Raw genomic sequence first — 27,888 nt, 5'->3', positions numbered from 1 at the left:
GAAATATAAACTATTTCATAAAGTATTTCATATATATATTCAATTTTTGGCTATCCTTACAGCTATTTACACGTATAAAAATTAAAAGAAAAACTTTCCAAATATACAAATATTCAGTTTAATATATTAATATGCTCCATCAATATCAATTAATGTTTCGAGAATTTTTCTACAATATTTTGAGTTGCAAACTTCACTATATACATTTTTTTATTATCAAATCATATGACTTAATTTTGTCTAATTTATTATTTTAATTCATTAAATAATGACACATTAAAATAAGGAAAAATTAAATATTACTATTGAGAAACTGTCATCATCGATGACCAGTTTCAACAAGCAACGAGTTCAATAATATTGTTAAATTTTCAGGTAATAAAGGTTGATGTACCCATGCTGCAAGATGAAACATTTTCCAAGATTCCGTATGATGGTGAGCAATATTTTCAAGTAAATTACGTTTCTGTTTAGCTTCCTTATGATATGCCTCATATATAGTTTCTGCTATCTCACCTAAAAAATTTGAAGCATAGTTAAATTATATTTAAAATAGAAGAAATAATTTTTACATTATAATTAAAATATATCAGTTATTGAATATATTATAGATATAAATACAAAATGCTATCAAAAAGTTTCTGGAAGCTGCATGGCTCAAACTATATCAAATTTCACTTCAAAATTGACTGAAAGTTATAGGAATCTATAAAATGTTTAAACAAACATTTAGAAAAACTTAATGTATGCTCTTTTTGATAAAAATCTGCTGCTATATTCATAGTCATATTCATAGACAACATATGTAATGACACAAAAATGATATGACAAAATCTGTACTTGCACCATCTTATTAATCAACACACTGATATATCATAGATATATATTAGCTTATATATATATATATATATATATATATATATATATATATATATGTTTAGCAAAAGATACTAATATTATAAACAGTTTGAACCTACGTCTACAGAATCTTTTAAATTGCAAATTGTATAGTACAAGTTATAAATTCTTTACCAAATTTGTTTATTGGCCACGTTATGAACAATTTATTTGCAGTTTCCTGTAAGGCTGTTATAGCTGTCAATTGATTTTTAATTTGCTCCAAGTTTACAACAATGCTATCCTATAAACAATTATTTTTATTTATATTGCTAAATTTCTATTTTTATAACTTTTAGAACTTAAAAACTAAATTTAAAAAATTAAGTTAATTGATTTAAAGCTTTAAAAGAAAATAGATAATGCATAATAAAAAGTTAAAGGAAGTACCTTACCAGATTATCACAAACATTTTCTAACTTGTCACATAGATCTTGTAAAACTACAGAATAATTTTTGTCACGCTTTACTTGTATTATGTTCTTTAAATAGTTGACTCCTTGAATATGAAAACTGTTCCATTGTTGTATATTTGCATGAATATCTGCAGCTAAATTGTATACAAAACATTCAGTTCCTGTCAAATTTTTTCCTTGAAATGATTTATGTGAAGGTAATTCTGTAAATAAATTTATTACATTTAATTATATTTTAAGAATATATTATTTATTATATTTTAAGAATAACTATTGATTAATCTAAATAAAAGTTAATCTTACTGATAGGAACAAATGTTTCCTTCTTTGTTGTCATAGTGAGGTTAAGTATTTCGTTCTAAATTTAACACTTATAAAATTCATATATTTTGAGAAAATTTACTGAATAATGTGTGTATAATTCTGATATTATATTATATACATTTGAATATGTATTTCGCTAAATAATTAAAGTCCTCGTTTTCATATACACGTGTAATCATCATCGTTACGTCACGCATGCGCCATCGAATAAAACTGTCACGTGATTCTGGCCTCCCTTCCCCAGCCATACTTAACGGACTTAATCATGGCGTCTCTTGTTCTTCTCTCTGTACTTACTACGTCTATATATTGATAAAGTGTGCGATTATAATAACAATTTAATCCTTCAGATTTCAGTGTTCTTTCCAAATGAGTCTGAATTCCTAAACACATTTGTGTATTATATCGCCGTTAATATGTTTGGCAAGAAAAAAGAATTGAAACGACCCAGGCCAGTCGGTGACTTAGAACAGGTGACTAATAATATTCTTAATACGTAGTGCAAAGTCTTTTTCACATACTAATATTTTTGAAATTCATATGTTTGTATATTATATTTTAAATTAAACTATATAATTTTAGTTTTCTCTTTCGGATCTCAAATATATATATATATATATAAATATATTTGTCTCCTTTTAAACTCGATTTATGTATAAAAATGTCAGTAATGTTTGTAATGGATTTCCTTTTTCATTATCTATAATGTTTAGTTTGGCATCTTTGAAGTACCTGATATAAATATGGGCAATATTGATGATAATACGATAAGAGATGATGATAACGATGAAGACTTAGAAGCTGAATTAGCTGCTTTGGCAGCTGGTAATGATACAGGCTACAAAAGTAGACGCAATAGTAAGTTAATAAAGTTTTACAAATTTCATATATAAAATCCATATCTATATAAGATGCAGTAAAATAAAATTGAATGAATGAACATATAATACAATTTAAATAAAATATTGAAAAAAAAATGGTTTATGAAAAATTTTTGTATCATTTTGCTAATTTCTCTCTTTGTATATATGTTACTATTATGAAAATTTTAATGAAAAAAATTTCTTATTAAGGTTAAAGAAAGAAAGAGATACTTATTGAGATTATACTCATGAAATTAAATAAAGAACATTGGTTTTTAATAATTATAACTTCATAAAAAGTTTCTAGTTTATGTTTGTGATAAGAATATTTTGAATAAAGAAATATTAGGTTTCTCTTAGGATATCTTATATTATAATTGTTGGATTAAAAGCATAGTCTATATTGTTAGTCTATATTTGCATTTGTATAATATATATAAATGTTATAGTTACACGTAAAGCTGTTACGAATGTAAATTTGGATGAAATGATAGCTGAGTCCATGAAGGATACAAATTCTGATGAGGAACCATCTGAAGAAAATGATGATCCTACATTACTAGTATGTAATAAACAATATTTGATTATACTACAACATTATAATTAATACGGTGTAAGGCTTGAATTTAATATTATTCTTTTTATTGTTTTAGAAAGAATTACAAATGCTCACAGGAGATGAAATTATAGCAGAAGAGACAGAAATTCCTGAAATAGTAGAAGAACAAGCAGAACCTAATGAACCTACTGCAGAAGAAAATAATTCTATGCATGAAATGACCAAACTATTGCAAGAAAGACTAATGATTTATGAAAAAGCTGAACAAAAGGCAAGAAATGAAAATGAATCTAGTAGGGCTAAAAGATATAGCAGAGGTGTAAAAACACTCAAGGAAATGTTGGTTTCTGCACAATCAGGCAGAAATATAAATGAAGCTGATATTCCTCCACTTTTGCCTCCTTCTGCAACTGCAGAATCTACAGTTAAAAATGCAGGTAATTTATTCTTTGATATGCATATGCTATTGTTATCTTTATTTATCTATTGTTATCAAAAAATCAAAAGATTACTGTTCAGTACTAATATTCAAATAATATACATTTTAAATAATTAAAACCTAATATGATAATATATCATGTTATTTAAAAAAGCACATTAATTATTTTATCATAGCTCTATTTTTTAAGCGTTGTTTGAAAATTTATGACATCAATTTTCATTTTATGAATACTATATTACTTTTTTTGTAGCAAAAGAAATATCACCAACTGAAGTTAATGAATCATCTGCTACGTCAGATGCAGTTTCAAATGATGGTCTTTCTGAACCAACGGCAGATGTCACAGTTGATCAAGAAGCTTTAACTAAATTAAAAGACCAACAACAAAAATATAAGACTGCTGCAGTTGCATGGAAGAAGGCGGGTAATAAAGAGCAAGCACTGCAGTATGTAAAAACTGTGAAACAGTTCGACATAGTTATTGCTGCAGTTGCTGCGGGTGAGAAGATTGATTTGTCAGATATGCCACCTACTCCAACTCTACCTTCTTCAGCAGATATTGTACCACCAGTGATGAAAGAAGAAAGCGAAATTCAGCAACAATCTACAGATACAGGTAACACACATAACAGGCAAAAATAAAAAAAAAATTATATATATTTATTATAAAAATATTGCAAATGCAAAAAAAAATATTGCATTATCGATTTGTGCTTTTGAAATGGGGAAAAATAAAAATATATATACATACTAACAATTAATATTTCCAAATTTATCTCCATATTCTGTTCTTTGGTATTTACTTGTATGTACGAAATAATTGTTTGCATATTGTTTAAATTGTAGTAGATAAAAAAAGCATATATTTATATTATATTATATTTTATTTTATTATATTTTATATTAACATGAATGTGGATTATTATTAACAGCTGATTCACAAGCAAAACTTGGTCTTGAAGATATTGAAGGTGCTCTTAAAGAACGTTTGGAAGTGTACAGGAGAACAAAAGTGGCTGCTGAAGCTGAGGGTAATACTTCTAAGGCACGCAGATATGGTAGAATTTGCAAACAATTTGAAGATGCTATTAAGTCACACATAAGTGGAAAACCAGTACCTCTAGATGAACTTCCTGTTCCACCTGGTTTTCCACCACTGTCTACTTCGCAAAATAATGATACCACTGCACAATCTGTAGCTCAGCCCAAATCACCTGAAGATAATATTGTAACAAAACCTATATCACCAAAAGCGCCCGTTCCTTCTCCTAAAATAGGTAAAGAATAATGAAATATATATATTTATTTATTTCACAAAATATAAGCAAAATTTTGATTGAATAAATGCTTTTCTACTTTAAATTTAATTTATAATACTTATTGAAGTATACATAAATAAGTTTATAACTTTGGAAAAAAATTAGATTAAATAAACTTTTTGTTATTGTAAACTTAATTTTTTAATTATTTTTATACTATTAAATTTACATATTCTTGAAGTTGTTTTTCCAATTTTAAATTTAAATTAAATTTAAATTTTTTTAATTTAAATATATGTGTATATATATATATATATATATATATATATATATATAATATTTATGTATTATATTTCTTTTACTATATTTTTCATTAGGACAAAAACCAAGTCACAGAATTACATCGCGTGCGGAAAAGCAAATGATACAATTACAACTGCGGCAGCGCGAATTAAAGCAAGCTGCTTTAAATGCAAAACAAGATGGGGATATGGATTTGGCGCGTGATTATCTAAAGCAAGCTAAAGGGATACAACCTTTAATTGAAGCTAGCAAAGCTGGATTACCTGTCGATATGAATTCGATTCCGTTGTCACCTCTTGAAAAAGTAGAACTCAGTATAAGTCAGAAAGATGAAAATTTTGTATTAGTATCTACCGAAGATTTTTTGGAAGGCTCGAGTGGAACAAATGATCAAATTTACGAAAATCTTGAAACTCAATTAATTAAACAAATTAAGGTAATAATAAAATATTTTTTAGGATTTTAATAAAAATAATTAACTGTCTAAACATACAACACACACATGCACACTTACATACATACAATATTTTAGAACAAAATTGTTATCTGTTAAGGACAGATTTTTGAAATCATTTTAAATAAGATCTGATTAGAAGATCAAAGTTAAAACGTTTAATCGCGAAACACTTTATATATACATTTTACATAACTGTGTGCATAATTATTTAACTAGATTTCGTTAAAATTATTTAAATTAGAGTAAAATTTTTTTATTTTTATTTTGTTAAATAGATTAAAGTAATGAATAATATTGAAAATATATATTTTACATAATTATTGAAACTACTTGAGTATCAACATAAGCCATCAATAGCATTATAAGCCAACAATTGTACAATTTATATTGTACAGTTTATATAACTTTTTATTATTTAATTTCGCAGTGGTGTTTATCTACACGAGATCATTCAAAAGCATTAGGAGATGTTCCTGCATATAATAGATGGGAACGACTAGCACTTGGTTACACGCGAGATTTAGATATGCTAAGAGTTCGAAAACGCGATTTACTGCCACCACCGCAACATCATTATGAAGTGAAAACCTATCAAATAGTACAGTTAGTATATATTTATTTTCTTTACTATTGATTCAAATATAAATGTATATGGATAAATAGAAATGAGAAGAGATGATATCAGAAAAAAGTATATTTTTAAAAGTTTACAAAACAATTCAAAAATTATTTATTTTAAAAAATCCATATTATGTTTAATGCAATGTATTTTCCAGCTTAAAAATAATTTCCAAAATGTTTCTTAGGGATGGTTTTTAAATGCTTGTCATGTGTTTTTTAATTAGAACAAAATATTACACCAACAAATAATAATTTTTTGAATTAATTTTTCTAAACATTTTTCTAGAATTAATTTATTTATCCATAATGTCGATTTGTTTAATTATATTTTAGTTAAATTTATAACAATTTGTGAACAGAAAATATAATATTTCATTAACAAGTAGACTTTTTATCTTTTTTTTTAAAAAGAAAAGCTTACAATAAGAAAAAATTAAATAACTAATATTTTTATTCATGAAAAAATGTACACTATTATTTCAATCATTTTGTTCAATATCTTCTTTGCCAGATTATAGAGAAAATAAATTCGTATTATTAAAATTAAATTTGAATAAAATTAAATTTTTTCAGGTGTTCCATTGATTTAAATGACAGTGATATCGAAATTTCTATAATTAGAGGAATCAATTATCCTCGAGAGGCAGACACATATGTTATGTTTGAATTTCCATTTCCGTCGGATAATCATCCTACAGATAGAACATCGACAATCAAAGATTCTGCCAATCCTGAATACCAAGGTGTATTTCCTCTGAATGGGATTATAAATCGTACTTCTAGACAATGCCAAAGAGCCTTTAAACGGCATGCTTTAAAATGTGAAGTTTGGGCAAAAGGGTAATTCAATATTAATATCAATAGCGTTTAACATTAGTTTTTATTATTAATTTGAATTTTAATGTATTACTGCTTGATAAAATACTGTTAAAAATTCACAATTGCATTATGCACGTAAATTTCATGATTATGAAATAGTTTGACCACATTAGTGAGCATGAAAATGTTAAATTTGACATACATTAATTTAATATCACATTTTATAATTTATAACATTTATAGCATATCCAGAATATTATTAAATTATCTTAAACTATTGATTGTTATAACAAATTAATGAAGTTTATGAAAAGATCTAAGATATAAGTGTTTTAGATTTAGGAAATTATAACATTTTTCTATGAAAAAAAGAGAAAAGGAGCAGGTAAGGTGATAGAAATGGGGGAAAGAGAGCAGAAAGGGGAAAAGAAAGATGGAAGAGAAAGAAAGAAATATTTCTTGTCTTTTGAAAGAAATATTGAGTTTAATTTTTTTAACAAATTCACATTTAAAAACCTATAAATTAAAAATCTGGAATAAAAAACAACCTATAATTTTGTATAGAAAAATTGTTTTTATTTGTCTGGGAAATAATTTTATTACAGACACACATTAATAGTTACTTGCTATTGTATACAATAATAGCAAGTATATACAATAATTTTTTATTAATTTAAAAAGTTTTATTTTTTTGTTTTCATAATAGTATTTTGTATAATAGTGTTATAGTGTATGATAGTTTATATAATGCTCTTCCTTTTGCAAATATCTGTATTTCTTTCTTGTTTAAAAGAAGTAAGTTGGATTTCTCTCAGACAAATAATCAATGTCTTTAGTGATTGTAATGTAATTGCTATATTTTTTAAAATTTAACTATAAAAATAAAAATTAATTATTCCTCTTTTTTGCTTGAATTTATATATATACATGTTAGATGTTAGAAGCTAGTTAAATATGAGAGGACAGTTAAATATTAATTATATTAATATTAAGAAGCTGTACTGTGAGAGTATCATAAAAAATAGAACGTTGCTTGCAGATGCTCACTGAATCCCATTTTATGCTGCTCTCATCCCAGGTACGGCATCCTACAAATCCTGTAGAATATACAATTTGTTACATGCACAGAGATTTTGATGATACATTTTTAAGAGCAATCCTGGCATTATTATACATACTATGTTCTTCCTATAAAAAGAAGCAATAGCGTTTGCAAGAATAAATGTATATGCAAAATTATTGTAATATTTGTAAATCATTGAATGAATTATATATGTGAAATTGTATTATGTAATAATGATAGATTCCATTGTATTACATGAGCAATCTGTAACAACGTATATCTGAATTTCTGCAACATGAAAACATGCTTGATGTGTTTCTTTTTTATATTTTTATATTAATATGTATTTTTTTATATTTCTTGTAATATATTCTGCAATGTTGCAGAGGTTTCCTCCGAAGTGACAGTCTATTGGGTACAGTGACGGTTAAGTTACAACCTCTCGAGTCCCAGTGTACTCTACATGATTCCTTTCCGGTAATTAAATAATTTATTTTGCACTCTTTCTATGTCCAGAATAAGAAAGAAAATTTATTATATTATTTCAGCTTAAGGATGGCAGAAAAGTAACAGGAGGAAAACTAGAATTAAAAATCCGTTTAAGAAATCCAATTCTTTTTAAGCAAATAGAAAACGTCACAGATAAATGGTTAACTATTGATCAATGATGGATGATTGAATGCAGTTTAATAATTTATTGTTAATTTGTCATTTTTGAATTATGGGGCCTTTAAAATAATACGCATCAGAAGTAAGTTACTGTATTTTTTAAATATATATATTAATATATGTAATTTAAATATATATGCGCGATATAAAAAACATATATAAGTAAATGTATAACAAATAAGATGCAAACATGTAAATATTCTGTATGAAATTACAATAGATGAACTACAATGCAATTTATAATACATAAGTGCGATTTTGACTTTTTGCTTGTAAAGTAAAAAATGCCTTTAGGGAGTAAATTATTTTTATTTATATATAATGAGTGAAAATGATTATTTGAAAAATAAAAAATTATATGATATATTATTAATACATTATAAATATATTATTAATACATTATATATATATATATATATATATATATATATATATATATATATATATATAATGTATATATTATTTTAGGAACATCTATATATGTTTTATATAGGATGTCCGATTGTGGGCACCCAAATTGAGCTCCGGACTCAAAATCTAGATTTATTTGATGGCTTCTCTAGATTTTACAACTTTTGATTTGAAAAATTTTTTTAATGCATTATGTTTTCGACATGTTATTAAATTTATTCACATTAAAATGACAGCCTGTATATTAGTATGTTGCGCGCGTAAGTGTATGTGTGTACGTATATATTTAAGAGCCAAATGTCCGTCGAGATGATAATTTTGCAAAAGTATGAAAAAATTTGTTAAATGAAAAAATTAGATACAGAAATAGAACTGATTAAATAATGTTCAGAATATGCAATGTAGACAGAAATATACTCAACAAATTATGATGATAATTTTGAAGAGATCAAACAGGCCTTGGAATAATTGCAACGTAGTTATGATTAATGACAGAACACAAGTTCAATGGGAATATTGATTAATCGTTGACGCCAATCTGCTAGCAAACTTGCTAATATTTTGTTTATTCTGAGACTATATATATTTATAGTAATATATAATTTATAAAAATTTATTTTTATATATACGCTCTTTTTCTTTTCCTTCTTTTCTTATTAAAAAATTTTATGGAATTCATTGTGAAACATTTCTTCAATTTTTTTGAATTTCATCAGTTTAATAGTTTATAATTACATGTATAATATGAATAATTATTTTCTTAATTTTCAAATTCTATATATTTTTATAAAATATATATACAATTTTTGAACATAATTTAAATTTCTGAATTAAAAAACTAATGCTACGAAAAAAAATTAAAAATTGAAGAATATGTTAAAAAATGTTTTATTTTTCAAAAATATATAATATAAATATATATAGTAATTTGCGCGAAAAATAATACAAATTTAATAACAACATTAAAGAATTTGATTTATAAAATATTTAAATATCTATATAAAAAGACAAAATATAAAAAATTTGTACATTTCTGTACAGATTATATGATTCAATTATATGGTTTCGAAGAGAGAAGAAATAATAGTTATTTTCTTAGAGCAATTTTTTCAATATTATTAATGCTCTTGATAAATATATTGATTAGAGAAATCAATCTCGTATATACATAAATAAAGCATTTATATGAAATAAATAGTAACATTCTCTTAAATATTATATTTTTTCTTATATTAAAATTAATAAAAATTGACGATTTTATGTTTTATTATATGTAGAAACATATTTCATTATCATTATATATGTAGAAACATATTTCATTATCATTATAATATATTTGAACTTTTTTAGATTTACATCCGTTTTATCATTAAATGCAAAAATATAGTTATGTGATACATGCCTCTCTCCATCATTATTGTAAATTATTATCATTATTATAGATTGTACTTAAGAAGATAGCGCGAAACGATTTCTCGGATTTTAAATAGATATGTGTATTATGTGATTTACACATGGAAACAGAATAATTCGTACGCTAGAGCTGAATCCACGTTTCTCGGAGAACAATACAGCAGGTGAACCTCACTAACAAACTATTGTCCGATAATCGTTCAACTCTGCCTCTTCCCAGTTAGCTATGCTATTAGTTCATTTCTCAACCTGTATACGGGTTCCTATTTTAAGAATATATTTTAGAAGCTCTTCTCTTTTACAAGGCCGAATTTTCATACTTGTAATCATCTAGTTATTTCAAAATATATGCTAATAAGAATTCTTTTTTATTCTTGTTTTAACATATTAAGAGATTGTTTGTTTTTTTATTAGAATTTTTCTTTCATTAGTTTTTTTATCTTTTAAATATATTTTTCTCTTTTTCTGTTTCACAAAGATTACAATAATATCAAACATGATATAATTCGAATAATAATTTTTTATTAGATGTATAATAAAAATGTTTGTTATGTATCTAATTAAAAATTCATGTCATGTTTGATGTAATTTGATATAAGAATGTTATTAACTCATTAAAATTGTTTTCGAAAAAAGATAAACATATAATAACTTCAATTTTTTTAATTATATTAATAAAAAAATATAAAACGTAATATTGCATTTAAACAAATAAAGAAAAAAATCAAATTTTGTCAATGTTTATTTTCTACTTAAAAAAAAATTTTTTTTATATTTTTACTCACTGCATGTTGTTCACGTTTAAAGAAACCTTTAAAGGCTTTGAATCACTGAAAATTCGGAAGAAGGATTGTGTTAAATCAAGTGCTGTACATTGTACATCTATCGCATGATCGGAAAACAATGGGATTTATTTGCCAATTAGACAATTAGGTCGGCCATAGAGGGATCTTTCAGTTCTCCGACCGTCTGAAAACTCAGAGCTTCGATCAGGATGAACGTATACCCTCGGGGTGCTTGGTATTTGCCATGTATACACGTAACCGCGGGTAATGTTGACCTTTTAGCCTCCGCCCCAGAATCGGTTGCAAGTTCCCGCGTACAAATTAATGATGTTTATTCGCTTAACCCTTTACCTCTATCTCGATTTGTACCACCCGTTGTCTCATTCTTTCGAGCGCGATGAGAATTATCAAAAACGGCATTTCCTTTCACATTTGTTGCTTTTTTTTGCAAATATTCTACAATGTAATCAATCATTTTATGGTTTTCAATAAGCGATTAACGTCTAGATTTTCTTTTATATTTAAATATTACCGTATATATGTTTAATATTAATGTCAAAGTTGATAGATTATCTAACAATTAACAATTTTAATTTTAAGTCTTAATTTTTTTTTAATCTTGAGAAAAGAGATTCTCTGATGGCAATAAAAAAATGGAAATTAGCTACAGAAATAATTTTCATGGATTTTTAATCATGTATTATATATCTTGATTCTTTTCAGATGTTTGTATTTATCTCAAATTTTGTTATTATTTTATTACATGCAGTTACATTTTCGTAGATGTACTTATTGCTAATTAATTTTTTAATTGCTCTAGAAATTCTCCGAAAAAATTAAGAACAAAGTAAAATAGTTTAATATTTTTTTCTGATATTTTTTTTCTGTTTTATTTATATATTTTTTAATTACTTATAGAGAGATCAACAATAAGAGGAAAGGTTTAAACTTTTATGTTAAAAGAAAAAGAGAAAGCATTATTATTTGTTTAATTCTCAAAATTATATTTTCCTCAAAAACATAATATTTTAAGAATAAAAAATTATTTTATATTTTCGATATTTTTGCATAAAAAAAAATCAATTTTTCTATTTTATACATATTACAGTGGATATATTATATAGTAATATTACATATGAAAGTAAAAAGCTGCTATGTTTCTTCCAGTATACATATAAGTATGTAAGATTTCAATAGAAATCTTTCTCTAAATATTCAATAGAAATTTTGGACTCATTATACACATCCACTCTCAAACGCACGTACTTACGCATAAACATACATACATAACAGTTACAAGAGTGAAAAGCTTCAAAATAACAAAATTATAGTATTCAATTACAATTTCATAAGGAGATAATTATTTCAATTCTAAAGCAGGAACACTTTTTTTTTCTTTATATTGATATATGTGAGATTCTCCTATTATTTAATTTATACAAAATTAAAAATTTGCATAAAGATATATGAGTTCGATTTAGATAGTGGTCTATAGATTAAAGATCAATAAACATTGTATTTGGTATATATTTACAAATAAAAGTTAATCTAACATAATTTTGCAATATACACATTAATTTGAAGATTAACTGATATATTTTGCATATATGCAGTTTAGTTATAAATAGCTTTCAAATTAGAAATTTGAAATTATGAAGAAACAACTGTTTTCGATGATGTTGTGTATGTGGAATGTAAAAAAATGAAATATTTTTGAGTCATGTCATAGGATAAACTTTGACATTAGCAACTATTTATCTCTCCAAATATGTTACAATGTTCTTATTCGAAGTTCAATGATGACATGAAATCTCAGTTGCGAAATAAATTATGAATCGAGATAAATCAATGTTATGTGTATTAGAAGATTAAAGGTTCGGAATTATAGCACATACATAAAATATTACAAAGTGTTTTCTCCAAAATTATTTAAGCGAGAAAAATTTTTTTGCAATTTATTCAGTTTGTTCAGATCTATTAAATAGAGAAGTACTTTCTTTTCATCGTCTTTTAAAAAAAGGCAATATACTATTTCCTTTTTTAAATGAAATAGTATATAAATTTTTGTATTTTTTAATAGATCTCTTTTAATATAATCTATTCGAATTTTTTTTTAATATTTAAAACGTTATTTCATATTTTATAGTTCAAAAGTTGACAAAAATATTTTTTAGTGATTTGAAAACCATGGTTGTTAATATAAAATTATTTAATATTTTTCTTAATAAATGTTACAAAAACTATTATAATAAATATTAAATATTATCCATTCATTTCCAAACATTTGTTAATTCTTTCATATCATTTTTCGCTGTTGGAGATTGTTTCTTAAATTATGTGAAGCTTGTTTACAAACACTTCTTCAAAGAATTTATCGACATATCTGTCAACTTGATTGGTTTGATAGAAAAATAATTGCAATAAGTGAGGTAGATGATTCTTTAAAAGATGCCAAAATTTTAATGAAACTGTGAATATGTTATTAATATTATGCAAATGCTAAAAAAGTTAATATTCAAGAAAATATTTTAAAAAATTAACAAAATGTTCGGAAATTAATGTATAGATTATATTTTGAACAATTATTATATATAATATTTATTAGAAAATAAATAAAATGAATTTATATGAAAACATCCAGTAGTCTTCAAGTCACTGAAAAATATTTTTTATCATAACTTTTATAAAATATGAAAAAAACATTAATTAAGTAAATATTATATTAAAAAGATCTATTTAATACAGGAATTCATATACTATTCCATTTAAAAATATTAACAATAAGTATCATCTTTTTAGTCTCTTTTAAGAGATTTTTAGGAAATAGCAATACTTTATCTGTCATTTAAAAAGTCCCAACAAATCACATAAAAAATGCTAAAAAAATTCCATCGCTATCTTTAATAGTTTCGGAGATAACATCTTCTAACACTTTATGTGATACATCCTATGTATCGCATACACGCGCGTACTAGCTGCCATGCATTTTATAATTCTTATCAGGCGAAGTAAATATGATTAAAATCCCCACGTGCCATAACTGCTGCTTATATTTGCTATGAATTGCATACGGAGATCTTATTTGCTTATTGACAATTTTATTTTCGCGGAATGTTGCTGGTAATTTCATTGATTATTTTTAATTATTTAAATTTTTAATCAAAACTATAAAATTATTATTAAAATTATTGCTTATTTGAAGTTTTCAAATATGCAAGTAAGAAGTATTTAGATTTTTCCTTATTACAATATATTGTAATAATATTTCTCTTATTACTCTCTCTACTCTTATTATTCTCTCTCTTAGAGTGTATACCAAATAATGAACCTTAGCAAATACTACATTGAATTGGAATTTAATAATTTCAATAATTTATAATGTTAAGTTATGCATTAATAATTATTAAATGTATAAAGAATTATAAGAAATATGATTAATGTTAAAAAATAGAGAAAATTACTAAAATCAATCTATAATCTTATTTTAATTTAATTTAAAATCTAATTTAAAATAGAAATATCTACCATAATATTTAAAATAGAAATTTTTATCTACCAAACATTTGCCAATGATTATCAGACTGTATCGCAATTTTGATAACATGATTTCTAATTCTGAAGCAAATAAAATCCAAATGGGAAAAATATGTTTTTAAAACTGACGAATTATTCACTATACTAATACATACTAATACATATATATATATATATATATAATAAATAAAAATAAACATTGTTAAGAATATATAAGAATATATTTTTTCTTTTTTGAAATTACAATTATTAACATATGATGTTTTTGTGTGAGTTGTCTATAAGAAACAAATAGAAACTTAATCAATTTATATTCTTTTAACATTTCAGAGGACACAATTTTACATTATATATATGAAATATAGGACAATTTATGGAATGCGAGAATGTCACAGATATCCCGAGTATATTACACGCGCGCTACACATTTTTTATTACTATTTACGAGATCTGATCAAGAAGTATCTGACTTAATTTTTTTTCTCTTAAACTAGGTCAAGATCGGGACGCGCTCTTGAACCTTGGTGTATATGCGTGAATTTCTGCGTTCTGACATGAACGGATTAAGCAGAAAATCTGCATTAAATTTTTGCCAGAAACTCAGCAACATACTACTAGGAAAAAATATCGAAAGATTAAGAAGATTTTTAGAAATTACTATACAGGTAAAAATTTAATACCGATATTAGACATACCCATATAAATATATGTCATGTTTAAAACTAAACAAAATAATTTACATAATTTAAGGCAATCATACACATACATATTAAGAATAAGCAAATAACGTGTCTTTTTCCATTTTTTGAAGACAAAAATTGGATATAAGAAATTTATATATTTAATAAAATCAAATAAAAAAAGATATATGCACAATAAGAAAATATGCATATATATACCTTCATCTTAGAGTAATTTTAAACGATGTTGTCTCCTCTTTGTTTTCTCCGTAGGTTGAAACATGTCGCGTTCCGACACGACGTGTCTCCCGATGCGACACGTGCTTCATGGCGGTGTATCTCTTCTTTTTCGAAACCATTCCCCGTGGATAGAGTTCGGTTACGCGGTTTCTGCTTATTCGGCGCATACGACCGGACGTGACGTCACTGGAACTACGTGGAGTGTTGATTGCGGATGGCAAATGCGACCTGACACCCGAGGAGTTTTGCCGCCTCGTTGTGATTCACTAACGTTACCGCATTGTTACCTCGCTTCTGTGCAACATTTTGATCAGATACAAGAAAATCGGAAAATTTTCATCGGAAATTTTCATCGGAATCGATGAAAATTTGAAGATATTTTCATATAAATATATTATATGTAATTATTCTTACTATTAGAAAGTAGTATATATCAACCTATTATAAGACAACCTATTTATTTAAGATAAAAATAGCTTTTTATTACTTAATATCAGGTATATATAATATAGTATAATAGTACTCTCTCTCTCTCTCTCTCTCGCTCTCTCTCTCTCGCTCTCTCTCTCTCTCTCTCTCTTTCTCATATTTTTTTCTAATTATACATATATTTAACTATATAAATATATATTAAATGTTGGAAATTTTTCTCTTGAAACTAAAAGTCTCGATGCATAAATATATCAAGATTGTATTAATGAAGAACCGTTAAAATGTATCATGAATTTCTATTTCGTAAAATTAAAAATATGTAATAATTGACTTTTTTAAAAAATTTGCTTCATCGAAAATCGAGAAATTCTCAGAAAAAAAAAATGAACTTATATAAAAATCCAGCAATCAAGTTTTTATTTTCTTAAATAAGAATCGAGTTATCATATTGCTATCTTGTAGTATCTATGGTATGAATTTCAACTATGTAATAGTGTAACAAAGATATTCCACTCTAATCTGTCGTGATTATTGTTATGTCTTCACTGTCCACGTAAAGAGCTTCACATATCGCGTAGGAAAATTACGTCATTCGAGACCTCCCTGAGTTGATCGACTCCAATATGCATGCGAAACGGATGTACATACATATAAATGAGGTCGTGTCCTTTATTGATCTTTTTGAATCTATACGTATCGATACTGTTTAGATTAAAGAACGCGTGCCTCTCTTTCTCTCTCTATTCGCACAGTTAGAAAGAACGTCGCAAAAATGTCCTCGCGCGTGCAATCTCGGGTGCACGAAGGTCGCCCTCGGTCTTCAAGATACCACGATATAAGAGAAAGAGAGAGAGAGAGAGAAAGAAAGAGAGAGAGAGAGGTATCTGATGCGATGCAACGCGATGCGATACGTTTCTCGTTGCATCGCTGTAGTCAGCAATTGGCTTACAAGAGCTCGCGGCCACCGGTTATTAATAAATTCGTTACCAGGAAGTCCAGCCCCTGCAATGCGTGAGCGAGTAGAATTAATTCAACTGCAAGCGATATCATTAAAAAAGCTATAACGTGTCGCTTAATACGTATTATCGAGACCCGCCTATCTTTGACCGGAGAATTGTTTTACACGGGAGGATAATATTGCTCTTTGCCATAGCTTTACATGTATATGACTTATATTCCTCTATCTGTATGCGATTTAGAGTAGAGATGTAAATAACAAGAAAACTAAATGTTTTCTTTTCATAAAATATGATTTTTTTGTTGTGAAAGAATCTCTTCTAATTTTTCTTTCTAATTTTTGTTTCTTTTTTCATCTATTCTTTTTGTATCTATTTTTGATATCTTTAGTATCATTAAAGAATATCGAGATCTTCTGTAATCGGCTTCCTCTATCCTTTCGTAATGTACAAATTTTATTACACTAAAAACTAATTCTTTTATTATTTATTTTAAAATAATTTTTTAAAAACAATAGATTAATGAAATTTTCAGTTAGAGCCATAATAAAAATTTGGCGGAATAATGTGTGATTAATATATAATATTAATAATAGACATTTGGCGTATTCTTTTATACGAAAATATACATTTTTATAAGAGAAAGAGAGAGAGAGAGAGAGAGAGAGAGAGTCTTATTTTTATTAAGTCTGTTATCAATTTCTCTTAATCTTTTAAATAACATTTGTTAAATTTTTTTATTATTGTACGAGATACAATTTAAAAATCCTGTTTCATAATTTAAATCATTGTATTAATGCACGTGCATTATTTGAACATATTATAACAATTAAAAGAAATCCTTGAATGTTTATTAGCGATAAATAAGATATTAGAGCAAAGACATAAAAGCGCCTTGCTTTGACGGCTATTAAATTTAATAGCTATATAGAAAAAGCTGCTTTCGATCGTTCGATTCTCAAAAGCTCATCTTTTACGTCGCACCCTCTTCTTCTTACGCTAAAACAATAAAAATGTGCCATTAATAACGACTGGGTGACAAATATGACGGAACTTCCGACGTGGGCGGAAATCGCTAAATGCATCCCAGGATCCAACCGCAATTCCCACAAATATAGCCCGCTATTCTTTGGCTCACGATTCCGCTATATTCCATCGTTTCCTGCCGCCTCCGTTTTCCTTTCTTACGCTTCTTTCTTTTGATATATGATTTCTCTGATATATGTCTAGCCATCTATTCATAATCTGATATGCGAAAATTTAATTTTTTGTTTTGACGTTTAAACTTTAATCAGAAAAATCAAACATCTGAATTATTCTATGATTTTCTCTTTTTTACAGATTTTTACAGCAAAAATCAGAACGCACAATAATTATATATTAAAAAAATAGAAATCTAATAAAATAAATTATCATATGAAATGAATATTACATTAAAAAAAAATAGTTAATTAATTATTTAAGTTAGAAAAACCCAATAAAATAAAATTTATTGATAGTGATAGTGAACGTACATCGTAAAGTAAAAATAAAACAATGAACAATATCAAGTATATGTAATATATAATACATTGAAAAAAATAAAAAATATTATCAGCCAATATCAATTTATCCAATTAGATATGACTACCCTTGCATCAATTTTAACACAACGCTGTTCTAGTATAATATATAGAAATCTGCGATTTGGAACTAACATTTGTAATCATGACGACATAACGACGGATAACGGCATTTGATTGTTTCTGCGACCGATACATGACGATGATCCGAGAATAATTGAGGCACGAACGGCAAACAGGTTCCGCACCCCCTCTGGCCATGATTTCTACTTCATTGTCATCTGTCATCGCGCCCGGAACAAATGAATGCCTCAACAGCAAACACCCACCCATTCATACACATACACACACATACATGAACAATTTACTCGAGGATTATCCGTTGGAAATGTAGGCAGAGAAAGTAGGGGTTGCGGTCCTCGAACGTCGCGATTAGATATTCGATCACTACAATTGGAATATCTAAGCTGATACTCATTGAGTACTTGTGACAATATAAATGTCATGGATTTTCAACAAATTCTTTTCATTCAGATGTTATCGAACATCTGACGAAATATTTTTGAATATCTTAGCTTTAAATAAATCTTTGTAATTATCAAACAAACCTTCATCTTTGTAATTATCAAACAAACTTTCTCGATGATTACTGAAAAGCATCTACAGTTGTTTTTAAGAAAAAGTATGCAGATTGAAATGTGTAATTATATACCTCGAAAATAATTTTTTTTTAATAAAAATATTGAGAGAAAGATTATAATTTTTTTCAATTTATTTTTATCTTTAATATTACTTTTATTATATATAATATTACTATTATTATATTAAATATATTTTTATAATTAATTGTATTCAAATAGTAAATCACGATTTAACATAAAATTTGATGACCAAATAATATCATTTAACATGAAAATAACATGCTTGCTATTTGAATGAATTTTAAATTCCAATTTTAAAGTAAGCTCTTTTCAAAATTTATTAAATATATATTTATTATTTATTTGCATTCCTAAAATGTAGTTTATAAAAACGCTTTTTCAATTTTAATAATTATGTAGTTGTTTAATAATTCATACCTAAATATTTTTATAAAATATTTTATAAAAGAAAAATCAATTCTAAAAGATATGCTACTTACAATTAATTATTCCGCCATTAAGCGCAAACGCGATAATGGCAGAACATCTTGTATTAAAATTATCATATACATAAATATTTTCCAATTTTGTTAGGAAAATTACTCAATTATTATATATTAATATTCATTAATTCTTCAGATCCCCTGTTGAAACATTCTACGATAGATGACGCCAAAATGTCCATATAAATTAGCAAAAATAATGATTGTTGCAGCGACAAATAATGCTGGCTCGGCGAACGAGTTGTTTTTCTAGTGATAAATGCAGCTGTTATAGCAAAAATTTAACACGTGCTCTTGGATGCCGTTACCCAGTTTCATGCCATGATATATGTATGTGTGCAAGGTCGCCGCACGACCGATCAACGTGCGCATTTTCTATTGCGGAAGTAAAGGATAAAGTTTTTAGATAATCCGCACAAGCTGGCGCAGAGTTCTATTTATAATTTTTTATAAATTGTAATTATATATATTGTAAAAAATTATTCTATACAAAATAATATTATTTTAACTTTGTACAAAATACTATTTTAATTTAATAATGATATCACACAAGAAGCTGCGTTAATTAAATGAAAATTATGTCATACAATCTATTTTTTTTTATTTAATTATTTATTAATTATTTATATTTGTTATGTATTATGTATTATGTGTTATTTATTATTTATTATTAATTATTAATTATTTATTATTAAATAAATTTAATGTTATTAAATTAAACAATATGTTAATAATATTAGCATATTTCCTACATTTATATATTATAATTATTGGAGTAATGTTAAATTATTAATATACATTACTATCATTAACATAAATTTATATTGTAAATATATATTCGGATTTTAAAATAAGGCATGAACGCGTAAGAGAAAAATCATTTCTTTCATCTTCAAATCTGTCATCTGTCATCGTGACATCTCAAAATTAGACTAGCGCACGAAATTTAATAGAGATGATATAAAAATTATTTATTTCTTATACATATATACTCTGTTAGCAAACATATTTTCATAATACTTATAAACTGTCATAATTATCAATAATTTGTGTCGGAAATTACATAAAATTAAAATTTTAAAAATTGTATGATTATTAAATCTGTTAATTTTTATTATATATATTATATATTATATATTATATAATGCGCACTTTTCTAAAGATAGAATATTAATTTTATATTTTAGATTATACGATTTTGCAAATGTTTTCTACGTATATTGTTTGCAATATATTAAATTATATTAAATATATAAAATTTTCTTTTACATTCTATTGCAATGGATAGTTTGAAATAGGTTTAAAAATCTATTGCGATAGTAAAGTATGATAATATGGCTATCGTATGATAACCTTAGGACTTTTGTGACATTGCTGCACAAGGTAATCTTTATAAAACAGGGAAAAATGTTAGTGAAAAGCAAGAGGTATCAAAAAATATCCCAGAAATCGTGATTGCCATATGTATTCTGTAATAATTTCGATATAATGGGAAATATAAAATATAGAATTTATTATTTGTAACAAAATTTTCATATTATAATTTTTATAAAAGTATTTATATATAAAATAAGATTTACATATATATGTATATATAATAACGCAAAAAACAAAAAAAAAATATATATATATATATATAATAATACGAAATGATGCTTTTCATAACAAAATATAATCTTTTAATAGTTAATTTCAAATTTCTTTTTAATAAGATTTTAATTTGAAGATTTATTATACAAACGTATATAGAATTAAAATTTTTAAATTAGCTAATTATCTTTTATTTATTCTCTGTAATTAATTAAAAGTTGATTTTTCCTTAACAAAGTTTAGATAGTTTCCTTAACAAAGATTTAAGCCGCGAATTTTTATTTCTTAGTATTAAATATTTTTTTAAAGCTAATTATATAACTTTGTTCTGCTTCATTTGAAATGTCATTAAGGAAAACGAATATTATCTTACTTATCTTTTATTTTTAATAATTTGTAGTTTAAGAATTCATTCTCTTTTGTTCATTTATTTTTATTTAAAAAATCAGATAAAAAATTTGTGGATAAAAGACAATACAGCATACCTAGAAAGAGAGGGAATATCAAACTGAGAAAACTAGACAATTATAATAAATGATAGTTGCTTGAGATATTTACAAAACATTGTTTGAGCTTTTTAATAGAAGAGATTTAATTTGAAAAAATTCAATTGTGTTTAAAAAACACTTGATTTTTTTTTAAATTCGTACATTATATAAATACAGAAAATAAATAAAATTAAGAAATAAAGAAAAAAAATTTATAATAAACAAATATATTCTTACAATACTATATTGAAAATAAAAAAATGTTTGCATGCGTTTCTTCTAATATGCAGCATTAGCTAAGAAATGAGATTATTAAGCGTCTAACACAGTAGTTTCGCGAAATGGTGCTGAAGAATCAATTGAATGATGCGTGAAATTTCGATTGCACTTGGATCAACGCGTACAGTAACACTTTCTGCTGGGAAGAAAAATTTCTCTATCGATTGTAGAGGTGGGTTCATTGGTAGATAGGTTGGTTTGCCGGCTGACTGGTTGGTATCGATGTGCAGGCTGGCAAGCGGGCTATGCTGGCTCAGCACTCTCCCTCATTCCTCCTCTTCTCTTCTACGTCCTCCACCACCTTTACTCCCAATTCCGTAGCCATAGCCGTAGCCTTAATCTTGCTGTGTGAGCCTCATCTCGAAATTTCTCCATAAACTTTACCTCTTTGAAAGCTGCAAAAGCCAGCCACAGCTGATTACTTTTAATTTTGCGAGGGAGGAAAAATTAAGATTTTTTTATGCACTTTATTGTCAATGTTTATTTCTATACGGAATGAACAACCCTTCAACTTGATAGATCATTTCTTGCTAAAGAAATAAGTAGTGATTTCATTACTTGTCGCAATTTTTTAATTTATAAGTAGCTTTATCATTAATCTTTTAATTTCAAATCTTTTTCTTTTTCTATTTAATTTATAACTACTACTATAACTATTTTATATGTAAAAATTAAAATTTTTGTTATTAATTATATTTTTCAAAAATTGTTATATTCATGAAAACACTTTTTCGATAATTAGACTACAAATTTAAATGTCTAATAAATGTCTGTTTAAAACAAATAAAAGAATTGATTACACGTAACAGATAGTATTTCAAGAGACTTTTTCTTTAAATAAATGACTTTGAATAAATGAATAATAAAATATTATTTATCTTTCAATTTAAAACAGATATTACTTTGAGAGAATTTTATGTTTATATTTTTAAATAAAATAAATAATTAATTAAATAAATAAATACATGCGCGCCCATACATGATACACATATATACATAATGTACGTATAATTAAAAATGAAGAGTTTATTAAAAATGAAGCTTCAAAGAGATGAAAAACATATACATATATAGAATAATGGAAACACTTAAATTCATATTTTCATTTTTTTCATTACTGATAATTACTGATAAATTGTTTTTTTCTTAATAAAGAATTTTTTTTAGGATTAATGACGTGTACACGCAAGGTTAATGAAAATATATACATATAAATGTAATGTATATATGTGTGTATGTATGTGTGTAAAATATATGTTATAATAAAATTATATAAAATTAAAAAATATAAATTATAAGATAAGTAATAAATTATTAATTTTTTCTTAACGTTTTTACTTTAATTTTTTTATATGAGCTGTTTACAGGTTAAACGACTAATTCCACTTTCTGAATATTTTAAAATTTTAGTGTCAAAGCTCTTAATTGATCAGTCAAGTGGAGTTAATCGCTTATCCTGTGAACGGTTCATATGCTAAAGAATAAAAGAATCGTGCAATCGAATTATATAAAAAATATAGATCAATTTTTAAAAATAAAAATGATTTTGAAATCTCGGTAAAATTTTTAAAAGAACCAACTCTGTATTAACCACAGCATCTTTCTCAAAACCAAGCAACTTTGAAACTTGTTTGCAAAACATATTAGCCAGGAAACATATTTTCATAAAACGTTTATTTTAGAATTTAATAGAAAGATGTAATAATTTTTAGTAATTTATCTTATATTCAAAGATTTCTTTGTAAAATATTCTTTTTAATAAAATATTTGTATATTTATATGTCAAATATTTCAGATTAAAAGATTTCGACAAAAAATGATATAAAATTGATTCTAAAGTTGTTTAAAAATTACAAATATTAGTATATGCGATATTAATTCTCTAGAAATTCTGTATGTATATAAAGATGTATATAAAGATGTTACATATACTCTGTATATATAATATCTTTTATTTTTTTCATCTATTTATGTATTATTTTTATTTTTAAATTATATGTTCTTGAAATTATCTACTTAAGATGGAATATATACTACCATTATCTATTAAAAAAAGAGAAATAGAAGAAATAAAAGAAATAAAAGAAAGAAAAGAAGATATAACAGTTAGAGAATTGAAAATTAATGTTGTTATAATATTAATTAATAATAATATTGATTTGTTTTGTTAATAATAATTATAAAATATAAATAATTAATATTATTCATTCATATATCCAAAGCTTCGCTTTAATTAATTAATGTGTGACAAGGAAATAATAATATAAATTACAGTCTGCAGAATATATTTTATATGTATATAATGTGTTAATGTAGCAGCAATAAACGAGATTTGAAAAGTTTTGGTTTTTAGAAATTTGAAATTGATTGTTACAATCGAGTTATATAGTACTAGAAATTACGATTGTGTTTTTGTGCGAAGGAAACTATGCTATTAGCAATTTCAATTATGCGCTTCAACGAGCATAACGAATTGCAACAAGGGTATATCGCACGCGACCGCGTTGTAATTAACGAAAAGACCTGACATAGAATACAGTGACATACTGATTATATTCAAATAGATCACTCCATTTTGCTTTACGTTATTCTACTAATTACAATTGTATGATTAATATAATCTATATTAATCAAGTCTCTCTTAATAACATAATAACGTTATTAAATATATCTTAAGTATGTTATGAAATATATTATAAATTGGTGAAGCAAAAAGCCGTTTTTTCCTGTTACTTTATATTTTAAATAAAATTATTAATTTCTCTGTTAAATATAAGGGCGTGTGTAATGTTTTCAAGTAAAATACATTATTTGATCAAATTTCGTAAAAATCTTCTTTTAAAGTAGAAAAGATGTATCAGGTCGACAATGACTCTATATTAAAAAAATTATTGGGTTAATGTTTTGAGAAAACTGATATATTTCTCAATAATATATTTTAGATATTTTCCAGCAAAAAAATTACATACAGGATGCATCATATAAAATATTACAATGCGTTTTTTCCTATTAAAGGTTGCAAGGAGATTCTTTTGCTGTTTTTATAGTTTCTTAAGGCTATTGTTGATGCAAATAATTTATTATTATAGCATATATACTTGTGATAATGCATTTTAATGTGATCCAGGTACACTAAGCGTCTTTATATCTTGATATCTTAGGCCTACTTTTAACGCAACTTAAAATTTGCATAAAATAATAAATTTCTTTAATTATTAATTATTTAAAAAACAATTTGTTCTATAGGTTGTACAAAAATGTGCATTGAAAAATTTCTTTTATTAGAATTTAAATATTCATAAAAACTGAATAATATTTCTGTGGCTTTCATTTGACAAATACAACAATCTTTTTTGAATGGATTAAATTTTAATAATTTTAAATAGTGCACGTATTGTGGGCAGGTGGCTATATTTTGTGCAACTAGTGCACTCTCGGTGAGTGGAAAATTTTCGAACACTTGTTACACTAAGAAATCGAGTGGCATATATCGAGCGCGAATAAATGGCGATGGTAAAACCGGGGAAGGAAACGGAGGATGTTGAACTGCAGCGTCGACAAATTCCTTGCGCTCAACGAAATGGCCAAACCTATTGTCACTCGCTCGTCACTATTTCGAATTTTCGCTGGACGACAATGCTCAGTGATGACGAGATTCTATCTTATTGAAGTCATCTTGCTATATGTTCGGTTAAAGAAGAGATAGACCTTAAAGCCTAAGATAAAGCTTCATCGGCTCGTTGAAGTTTTTTTTGACAAATTATTATATAAAAAATAATAATTTTTATAGAGTCCTTACTTGGCGTGCATTATTTTTTTAAAGATAAATACTTCAATTAAAGTTTAGAGAATTCTTTTTAGTGAAAACATCGAGGCGCCAATAATTTTCGGTTTATAACAGATTAAAGTTTTCTTATGTGAATTAAACCTTTTAAGATTAAATAAATTACAGAACTATATTTTCTATTAATTTTAGGTCAAACTTTACTTTAAATTACTTTAAATTGAAATATATGAAATATTAAAAATATATTTATTAATTAATGTTTATAATAACATAATTAAAATCAGAATGAGTTTTATTTATTTAGATATTAAAAAATAAGAAATAAAAAATAGTATGCATATTATCCAAAAAAGATTCTCTATTTATTTCATCATTGTATCTATTTCATTGAAACAAAAAATTAACTTTTTTTAGAAAATATTATAATTTTATATTTATTTTCTACGACGTACTTAAATGTAGGAAATAAATATAAATCAAACAATGTTGTATGATTACATTATCAAATAATACATATTTTATATCGAAATTATAACAATAATGGATTATTATTTGTTTGAATAAATTTCTGTTATTTATTTCATACGCATTAAAATATGTATGCAGGATTTTTTAGAAAGATTTTTAAACTTTTAGCAGAGAAATGATGTAGAGAAGATGTAGAGAATATTCATAAAATAATAACTATAATATTTAGAACTTTATTGAAATATAAGCGATAATAGAAATATCGCATTATATTATATAAATATAACATAAAACTTATTTTATTAAAAACATGCTTTCTTAAATAAACAAACATTGTTAGAAATATATATAGCGAAAAATCTTTTTATAAAATTGACGATAAATACATGACATTTTTAACAATTTATGAATAAAAGTATAGCTTTTTTTACTTACGCATTCTTTTATAATGAAGAGTTCAAATTTTTATTAAAATAGAAGGAAATAACCTGGATATGTATGGGTAATATGAAATTAATCACATTTCAATAAATATTGATTTTAGAAAATACATTTTTATTAAAATTTTCATGCTTATTGAATATATGCGTATTGAATATATGTCACATAGAGTGAACAAATTAGAATTATATAAATTAGGTTAGATTAAATCAGGCAATCTAATCAAACCTAACCTGAGATTATTTAACCTAACCTCAGGTTAGGTTAGATAAGATTTATTACGGTATATATTTGCAACATCAAAAGTGAAATATTGATATGAATTCACATAATAAGAAATAAGCTCATTTTATTAACTGTGTCAAAGATGATTTACATAAATATGAAGGAAATGACGCGACGACCAAGATAAATCTTAAATTTTGAAAACCAGAAATTCAAAAATCAATCTCTTCTCTCTCTCTCAAACAACAAAAGACAAAAGTCTTAAATTTTGAAAACCAGAAATTCAAAAATCAATCTCTTTTCTCTCTCTCTCTCTCTCTCTCTCTCTCTCTCTCTCTCTCTCGAATTAACGATCAGATGCCTGTTTCGTGGCAAGATTATATTTATCTCGCACTTTTGTCTCCATCCTTCTCTCGGACGAGAACGACGCGTCACAGACGCGATACCCCGTGACCCCCCTATGTCCTCGACCGCCGTGATGTCCGCGTGGAAAATCGTGCCTCATTTGGATTGGGAGATCGCGATTGTCAGATAAAACCATCACCCGTACCGACCGCCAGTAAATTGAAATTCAGAAGGAAGGAAATGAAAAAAAAACGGCGATATATACGACGTGTAAGAGAAGACGAGAGAGGAGGGAAGGTGGCTTTGTCGGAGCAATATCGGCGACGGCTCACGGAAAAAGGGGAAGAAGCAAGAGAAGCTGCAAGAGAAGGGAGAGGGGGAAATAGAGGCGCGAGGGTAGAACTTGCACGCGATCT

The 27,888-nt window shown here is 25.7% G+C and overlaps 2 protein-coding genes across 4 annotated transcripts; one reads left to right on the top strand and one right to left on the bottom strand.

Annotated features, from left to right (window-relative positions):
- Nucleotides 1–257: 257 nt before the first annotated feature.
- On the bottom strand, nt 258–1,847 carry LOC105249435 (cyclin-dependent kinase 2-interacting protein). The gene is made up of 4 exons (XM_011254901.3): nt 1,617–1,847; nt 1,293–1,516; nt 1,033–1,141; nt 258–516 (listed from the first exon to the last, which is right to left on the bottom strand). The coding sequence occupies exons 1-4, from the start codon at nt 1,648–1,650 to the stop codon at nt 320–322; spliced, it is 564 nt and encodes a 187-aa protein (XP_011253203.1). The 5' UTR covers nt 1,651–1,847; the 3' UTR covers nt 258–319.
- Nucleotides 1,848–1,879: 32 nt separating this feature from the next.
- Nucleotides 1,880–10,819, top strand: LOC105249436 (coiled-coil and C2 domain-containing protein 1-like). 3 transcript variants are annotated; one of them, XM_025415055.1, is made up of 13 exons: nt 1,880–2,110; nt 2,351–2,495; nt 2,950–3,062; nt 3,154–3,496; nt 3,752–4,117; nt 4,434–4,778; nt 5,138–5,499; nt 5,948–6,123; nt 6,715–6,981; nt 8,000–8,038; nt 8,410–8,500; nt 8,572–8,774; nt 10,546–10,819. In XM_025415055.1, the coding sequence occupies exons 1-12, from the start codon at nt 2,054–2,056 to the stop codon at nt 8,689–8,691; spliced, it is 2,424 nt and encodes an 807-aa protein (XP_025270840.1). In that variant the 5' UTR covers nt 1,880–2,053; the 3' UTR covers nt 8,692–8,774; nt 10,546–10,819. The 3 variants fall into 3 exon arrangements, with proteins under 3 accessions (XP_025270840.1, XP_025270839.1, XP_025270841.1); XM_025415054.1 differs by lacking the exon at nt 10,546–10,819 and adding an exon at nt 9,161–9,677; XM_025415056.1 differs by lacking the exons at nt 8,000–8,038; nt 10,546–10,819 and adding an exon at nt 9,161–9,677.
- The last annotated feature ends 17,069 nt before the right edge of the window (nt 10,820–27,888 follow it).

Source organism: Camponotus floridanus, unplaced genomic scaffold (genome assembly GCF_003227725.1).
Source record: "Camponotus floridanus strain SB8 unplaced genomic scaffold, Cflo_v7.5 scaffold96, whole genome shotgun sequence".
Lineage (NCBI taxonomy): Eukaryota > Metazoa > Arthropoda > Insecta > Hymenoptera > Formicidae > Camponotus > Camponotus floridanus.
This window is presented reverse-complemented; position numbering and strand designations above follow the sequence as displayed.

What these genes read in the sequence shown, in the direction of transcription:
- LOC105249435 (XM_011254901.3), bottom strand. Translation starts at nt 1,650, where the DNA reads ATGACAACAAAGAAGGAAACATTTGTTCCTATCA. An exon ending in GGAAACATTTGTTCCTATCA is followed by an intron (nt 1,517 to 1,616) that starts GTAAGATTAACT and finishes ATTTATTTACAG; the next exon opens with AATTACCTTCACATAAATCA. An exon ending in GTGGCCAATAAACAAATTTG is followed by an intron (nt 517 to 1,032) that starts GTAAAGAATTTA and finishes CAAATTTTTTAG; the next exon opens with GTGAGATAGCAGAAACTATA.
- LOC105249436 (XM_025415055.1), top strand. Translation starts at nt 2,054, where the DNA reads ATGTTTGGCAAGAAAAAAGAATTGAAACGACCCAGGCCAGTCGGTGAC. An exon ending in CGTTCCTTCTCCTAAAATAG is followed by an intron (nt 4,779 to 5,137) that starts GTAAAGAATAAT and finishes ATTTTTCATTAG; the next exon opens with GACAAAAACCAAGTCACAGA. An exon ending in CTCTACATGATTCCTTTCCG is followed by an intron (nt 8,501 to 8,571) that starts GTAATTAAATAA and finishes ATATTATTTCAG; the next exon opens with CTTAAGGATGGCAGAAAAGT.